This window comes from Galeopterus variegatus, unplaced genomic scaffold, assembly GCF_000696425.1.
Source record: "Galeopterus variegatus unplaced genomic scaffold, G_variegatus-3.0.2 Scaffold2993, whole genome shotgun sequence".
Classification (NCBI taxonomy): Eukaryota; Metazoa; Chordata; class Mammalia; order Dermoptera; family Cynocephalidae; genus Galeopterus; species Galeopterus variegatus.
The window spans coordinates 116,491-123,327 of record NW_007729104.1 but is presented as its reverse complement, the minus strand read 5'-3'; the positions used below and the strand labels follow the sequence as shown (position 1 = coordinate 123,327).

Below are 6,837 nucleotides of genomic sequence, written 5' to 3'. Positions count from 1 at the left end.
CCCCCCCCGCTTCCCCAGGATCCATGTCCATTTTTAGGGAGCAGTGCGGATTCTTGCAAACCTAGCCTCCCCTCTTCCATCTGTGAGGCAGGGAGGTCTCCACCGTGCTGGGCTGTGTGAGGTGACCTCTTTGTTCACCTTGGGGGTCCCCCCAAGCCTGGGTGTCCCGGGTGTGAAGAAGGGGACCTGTGCTCTCAGCAGTCAGGCTCCAGGCGCTGTGACAGGACGCTGAGGACCCGCTGGAACTTCTCCAGGCGTTCGGCTCGCGGTGCCCCCGCGCCCCGGCTCCCCCAGAGCAGCCTCCGCACAAAGCCAGTGGTGAGGGCTTCCCTCAGCTCCGGGTTAGGCCGGAATCCTGGAGACGCGGGCAGATGATCTGGAGGCGGCGCTCAGGCGCCGGCCTCGCCCCACCCCGCACCTGCCTTTCCCTTGGAGACTTTGACCCAGTGGAGGCCCCGAGGGACTCTGCCCTAGCACTCGGGATAGCTGGGCAGGGCTAGCATGGAAGGAGCTCCTAGGTCCCTGCAAGAAAGCGGGTGGGGTGCGTGAGGGGCTCTGCCTGTGTGCATGGGGGTGGCCTGTTCTAGGTGTGAAATTCTGGGGACCCCACCTTAGGGGCTGTGCCTGGATACAGGGCCGGCCTGGAGGCGGGATTTGAGGTCCGGGCCGCCATGGGCGACAAGCCAGGGTGTAGGTCGGGCCACATTACAAGGAAGGGAGTTCTAACGTCATCAGGGAAGGCTGGAACGATCCAGGTGGGGGATCCTGGAGGCTGGGCTGCCCCAGGATAGGAGGGCGGTATGGCTCTGAGCGCAGTGGAGACACTTTTCTCCTACCAGTTTGAAGGACTGAGTCATTTTGGAGGGAGCTGGACGCCCTTGGGATCAGGATCCTTTGGGGGTGAAATCGTTCCTGGTGGGAGTGGGACCCCGTGGGCATGGCTCTTGGGGGTGGGGACGCCCCTTTCGAGGTGAAGGGCACTTTTCCTATCCATAGGCGGCATGTGCTGGGGGTGAGAACTCCCTGGGGGCGGGGCCTTCCCAGTTTGGGTGGGACTCTGGGGGGGCGTGGCGGGAAGCTCCCGTCCCCAGACAGGTTGGGTATGAGGCATCCGGCTAAAGCATGCGAGGCGTTCCCGAAGTCGGGGCCCTCTGCAGCCAGGCGCAGAGGGGGTGCTCACCTCGCAGGCGCCCGGCCGCCGCCTCGCGGAATTTGGGCGCGTCCCGGGCCACCCGACGCGCCCTGTGCAGGGCGCGCAGCAGCAGCTCGCCGCTCTCGTCTAACGGCCCCGGGAGCTCCTCGCCCTCCAGCAGGCGCACGGCGGGTGCCACGTGCGGCAGCGCCACCACGCCTGGGTCGCAGGGTCCTGCGGAGTGGGAGGGTCTGATCTGGGTTTGGGGGCAGCGGACCGCACATAGGGCGGAGGTGGAGCCTAGGGCAGAGCAGGACTGGGTCAATGGCGTGACCTAGATCAGAGGGCGGGGCTTAGGGAAAGGGTCCAAGACCGAACTTGGTATAGAGGGCGGAGCCTACGGCGAAGGGGGAGGGGCCTCGAACTGAAACAGGGGATGCAACGTAGGGCCGAGGTGGGGCCCAGGACAGAAGCAAGGGGCAGAGCTTGGGGACAGACACGGAGCCTAACACAGCGGGTCTAGGGCAGGGGCAGAGTTTAGTGCAGAAACAGGCTCGGGGCGGGGCCTCGGAAATGGTCAAGCACACAGTACAGGGGGCGAGACCAAGGGATGGGTTGGGGCCAAGCCCGTGCAGAGGGCGGGGCCTAGGGTAAGGGCGGGGCCAATGACTGGATTAAGATTCCGGTTAAAGTTAGCCTGGGGCTCCAGGCGATGCCAAATTCAGGACCCTCACTCACCGGTGCTCTCATCCAGGGACCGCATCAGCGGCTTCAGCTCCTGCTCAAAGGCTAGCGCAGCCTGCGTGTGGCTCCTTCGGAACTGGCGCCACGTGCGCTCCAACCGGGACACCTGGTGGAAGAGACCTGAGCATGCCTCCTCTCCCTTCTTCCCCGTCACCTGCACTCCGGCTTCCTCCCCATCCTGGCTCCCCACGTACCTGGGGCATGAGCAGGGCGCCCATGACCGCGGCCAGCCCGGGCAGGTCCCCTGCCGCTCCTGGCCGCAGCGCCAGGGCCAGCTCCACAAGTCCCCTCAGTGCGGCTGCGCGCTCCTCCAATGGTCCAGTGCAGCCCAGCACCACCAGCGCCCCGGCCAGCGCCAGCGCCTCATGCCTGCAGACGGGGAGGGCAAGGGACTGGGGGCAGTGGGGAGGTTTGTAATGCGGGGGTGAGGGGAGATGGGAGGTGGCATTGCCCATCCCCCCTCCTCCCTGGGGGGCCGTGAATGGGGAGTTGTTTGGAAACCCTGGGGAACTGGGGAAATCAGCCTCCCAACCAAGGTTCCAGGCGGCTGGCTCACCTCTCCAGTAGTTCCAACCTCAAGCGATGCCCGTGAGGAAGCGTGAGCAGCTCTAGACCGGAGGCGACCCCCATGGCAACCCGCTGAACCTTGGTCACTCCCAGGAGGCCTGCAGCCTGCTAGAGGGAATGGGGAAGTCAGGTGAACAGAGTATATAGGTTGCAGTCGGGCCTTGGCCTGGCTTGAGCGCCCTGCCTGGGGAGGAGGCAGCTGGCAGTAACCCACCTGACAGTCCACCAATAGCAGATGGAGAGCGGTGCTGCCAGGGTGGTGCTCCAGGAACAGGCCACGGAGAGTATGCAGGACTTCGGGTTCCAGGGGCCGATTCCGAGGCCCCAGCAGGCAGGAGGGATTGTCAGGGGGACAGAAAGAGACTTCAGCCTGTGGTCTTGTAAAACATCTGTCCTCCTCCTCCTCTTCTTCCTGGGCCTCCCACCATGGGGCCTCTGGCTCTGGGCACCTTTGGCCAGGGCGTGTTCCTTGGGCACTGGGCACTTGGGGCACCAGCTCACAGTACGTTGGGGGGCGTCCAGAGGCATCAGGCAGTGCCAGTGAGGGTGTCCGGAAGGGCTTGGTCGGTGCCTTGGCATGAAGCTGTCCGTCGGAGGCCCTGAGACTGTCAGCAATGGTTCCCAGGAGAGCTGGGACCTTCAGCAATACGGGGTCACTGCCCGTCCTGGGCAGGGCAGATACAGGCATAGTGGAGGCTCCTGGGGATCATACAAGAGGGGGGGATGGGAGTACACAGAGAAGATAGCTAGGTGGGGTAGGGGTGGGGGTTACCCACCTTCCTGATTCATCCACTCATTCAGCCAATAACAAGGTATCCCAACCTATCTTGGTGCAGCTTTGGGCTTTAACAACTTCACCAATATAAATGCTACACACTTAAAACGGTCTGAAAATGAACTTGCTTAGACACTTCTGTAGTTTTGTGAATTCTGAATACTACGTTTTAAATTTGAATTCTTTGTTTTTGCCCCTCTGATTGAAGATGGTAAGCATTGACTGAACAAAATTAAAATAAAAAATACATATTTGTCAAAATTCACAAAAGTACAGAAGTGTCAAAGAAACTAAACATATCCAACTTTCAAATAATGTCTTTTTAAAAAAAAATTTTTTTTTGGTGGCTGCCCAGTACAGCAAATGATGTCTTTTATAAGTTTGTGGCATGTGGGCTGGCCAGTTAGCTCACTTAGTTGGAGTGTGGTGCTGATAACACCAAGGTCAAGGGTTTGGATCCCTGCACTGGCCAGCTGGCAAAAGAAAAAAAAAAAAAAAAGGAAGTTTGTGGCATGTTTGCCTCTGGGGTTATTAGTACTCAAAACTGTACCAAGACATTTGGGGGGACTCTGTATTTACCAAGCACTTAAATAGATTCTGTTCTAGGGACTCAAAAATTTCCCAAGGTTCTCAGCTCACTCTGCGTAAGGGCCAAAATCCTCAGAGTAGCAGGAAAAGCCCTCATGATCTGAGCCCTGGGGTCCCCCTCTGACTTTCCCCTTGTCGCTACTGCTTCAGCTACATTCATCTCCGTATGATTGAATGAAAAATTCAAACTCTTGCTTCAACCCCAGGACCTTTGCACTGACTGTTCCTTCTACCTGGGTCACTCTCAACCCCAGTCATCCTCACTGTTCCCTCCTCATCTCCTTCAAATCTTTCTCAATGGGGCATTTCCTGACTATTATTTAAAGTTGCAATATCCAGACTGGCTGGTTAGCTCTCTTGGTAGAGCGTGGTGCTGATAACACAAGGTCAAGGGGTCAGATCCCTGTATTGGCCAGCCGCCAAAAAACAAAACAAAACAAAAAAATCACCGTGACAACATCGAGAGCATTTTTGTCCCTATTTTTCAGAGCAAGAAGTTGAGGCTCTGAGAGGTTAAATCATCACTTAGGTGGTAAGTGGCAGGGCTGATCTCTGAGCCATGTGCTATCCTGGTAAACCCTCACCTGGTCCAGAGTGGTCTTCTCCTGACCACCTCACATGCTCCAAATCTGCAGGCTGACTGTTGCTCCATTTCCTAGCCCTGGCGGACAGAGGTGGGAGAGACCTGTAGTCCCAGCCTTAGCAGCACAAGCCCCTACCAATGCCAGGAATACCCTGCATCCAGTTGCTCACTATCAGCCAAGTGATCTACCTTCAGGGGACTTGGCAATGTGCAGAGACATTTTTAGTTGTCACACTAGCAGGGGAGGGAGGGCAAGTTTCTACTGGCATCTAGCAGGTAGAGGCCAGGAATGTTGCTTAACATCCTACAATGCACAGGACAGACCCCACAACCAAGACTCATTTGGACCCAAATATCAATAGTGCCAAGCTGGAGAAACCCTGGAGGTGTTGAGTATCTATGGAGGTAGAGAGACTGTGAGTACCTGAAATGCTCTATCCGAGCTGGGCTGTCCATAAGGGTATCCTCGCTAAAGCTGCGCTGCAGAGGCCCCTGCCGAGTCACAGGCCTGGAGGCCACAGCCCCTGTGGCCCGAGACAGTGGCCGCTGGCCCGTCACGTAACTGTGAACCAGGGCGGGCATGCTGGAGAATTGTTCATCCTCCAGCTGAAAGAGGGCCGTGGGCCGACCCGGCCGGGGACGCAGGGCCACACAGAACACCTCGAAGTGTAGGGTCGTGCCCCGCCAGCGGCAGGAGATCACAGGGTGGCCCCCACGGGACCTAGAGGCACGAACCAGGAAGTCGCCATCTTGCTGAAGAAGAGCTTCAGCCTTCTGAGGATGGAAGACGGGGAGCGGGGGGTTTAGGAATGAGCCCAGACCAGCAGTTCATCATGCATCCCTTCCCCCGACCCCCTACACAAGAAAAGCCACCCTAGTTAAATTTTTGTGGCAGGCAGAGACTGGGTAGTTTTGCACCAAAGTGTTTTTTCCCTGTCTCATGCACACACATGGTAGATGACATTCCCCAGGCTCCTTTGCAGTAAGATCATCATATGACAAGATCTGGCCCATGGGATGTGGGTCAGATGTCCTGCGGGAAATGTCCAGACCTAGCCCAGAAACCCCCCTCCACAATCTTACAGGTTCTGTCTCCTATCTGCCAGCTGGATATCCCCAAACCCTGGGGGATGGTGGAGCCAAAGGTGGACTTGGGTCCTGACTGATTTATACAGCTCCACATCCCCATGTCTCAACTACCTTGGACTGTGATGTGAAGAAGCCCAGAAATGTTGGTTGTGTTTAGCTGGTGATATCTTGGGATTGTTTGCTGCAGCTGCTAGCCAGGTCTGACCAATGAAACCTCTGACCTGGTAAATGTTCTGGGCTTGTTATGTAAATGTGGCTTCTAAAAAAGCCAGTTAGCTCAGTTGGTTAGAGTGTGGTGCTGATAACACCAAGGTCCAGAATTCGATCCCTGTGCTGGCCAACTGCCAAAAGGTTAGCTGGATCTTTCCAAATGGATGTGGTCTCCTAAACTTCTTCTTTATAGGAATTTTCTTTTTTTTGGAGGCTGGCCAGTACAGGGATCTGAACTCTCGACCTTGCTGTTATAACACCGTGTTCTAACCAACTGAGCTAAACAGTCAGTCCTCTTTATAGGAATTTTCAAGCAGTCTTATGCCAGCTGTGGTGACTGGGGTCCAAATAGGGAAGAAGAGCCAGGATTCCAAGCAGAGCTGGAGATGGGGGCTGGAAACTGAACAATAAATGTAGTAGACCCATATATAGCCCTTATTAGATGCCAGGCACTGCTTTCAATGTGAAAGGTATTAACTCACTTAATCCTCATAACAAGATTAAGTGGTAGGTGTTATTATCCCCATTTGCAAGATGGGGAAAACTGAGATCGAGAGGTCAAATATCTTGCCCAAGGTCACAACAGAATGTAAGTTGTAGGGCTGGGATTTGAACCCAGGATGTCTGGCTCCATGGTATGGGATTTTAAGATGGGGAAAACCGAGATCCAGAGAGGTCAAATATCTTGCCCAAGGTCACAATAGAATGTAAGTTGTAGGGCTGGGATTTGAACCCAGGATGTCTGGCTCCATGGTATGGGATTTTAACCACTAAGTTATATTGTTACTCATGATTCCATTGAATGTTTGGGGTTCTAGGATTCCAGAGGGTGACACCTGAGTTGGAGAAGGCATCGGAGAGTCTCAGATTGAGAGAGAAATGCCAGGAGTGAGATGGGGCCCAAAGGGAGAGATGGCAGGGCCACGGGGTGGTTTTGGGGGCTTTAGGTCCCTCTTCAATCTCAATCTCACCCCAGAGAAAGTGATAGTTTAAACACAAAGAGTGACGATGCCTAGCCAAGCAAGCTTCAAGACAGTCCTCAGTCCCCCAGCCACTGCTCCCAGCAGACTTGACCCTGAGTCCCTCAGCAAGACCCAGGAATCCCCAGCAAGTCAAGGGTGGGAGAAGCCCCCCACCAGATGGTGCTAA

General features: G+C 55.8%; 1 protein-coding gene across 1 annotated transcript in view; it reads right to left on the bottom strand.

Moving 5' to 3' along the window:
- Positions 1 to 67: 67 nt before the first annotated feature.
- Positions 68 to 6,837, bottom strand: part of SH2D3A (SH2 domain containing 3A) — a 10,618-nt gene continuing 3,848 nt past the window's right edge. Inside the window, exons 3-10 of the mRNA XM_008583675.1 lie at positions 4,814 to 5,163; positions 4,391 to 4,467; positions 2,658 to 3,142; positions 2,433 to 2,548; positions 2,071 to 2,245; positions 1,871 to 1,982; positions 1,181 to 1,366; positions 68 to 355 (exon numbers count right to left, since the gene is read on the bottom strand). Coding sequence (XP_008581897.1) covers positions 195 to 355; positions 1,181 to 1,366; positions 1,871 to 1,982; positions 2,071 to 2,245; positions 2,433 to 2,548; positions 2,658 to 3,142; positions 4,391 to 4,467; positions 4,814 to 5,163 — 1,662 coding nt within the window. The 3' untranslated portion in view covers positions 68 to 194. The remainder of the gene's footprint in view (positions 356 to 1,180; positions 1,367 to 1,870; positions 1,983 to 2,070; positions 2,246 to 2,432; positions 2,549 to 2,657; positions 3,143 to 4,390; positions 4,468 to 4,813; positions 5,164 to 6,837) is intronic.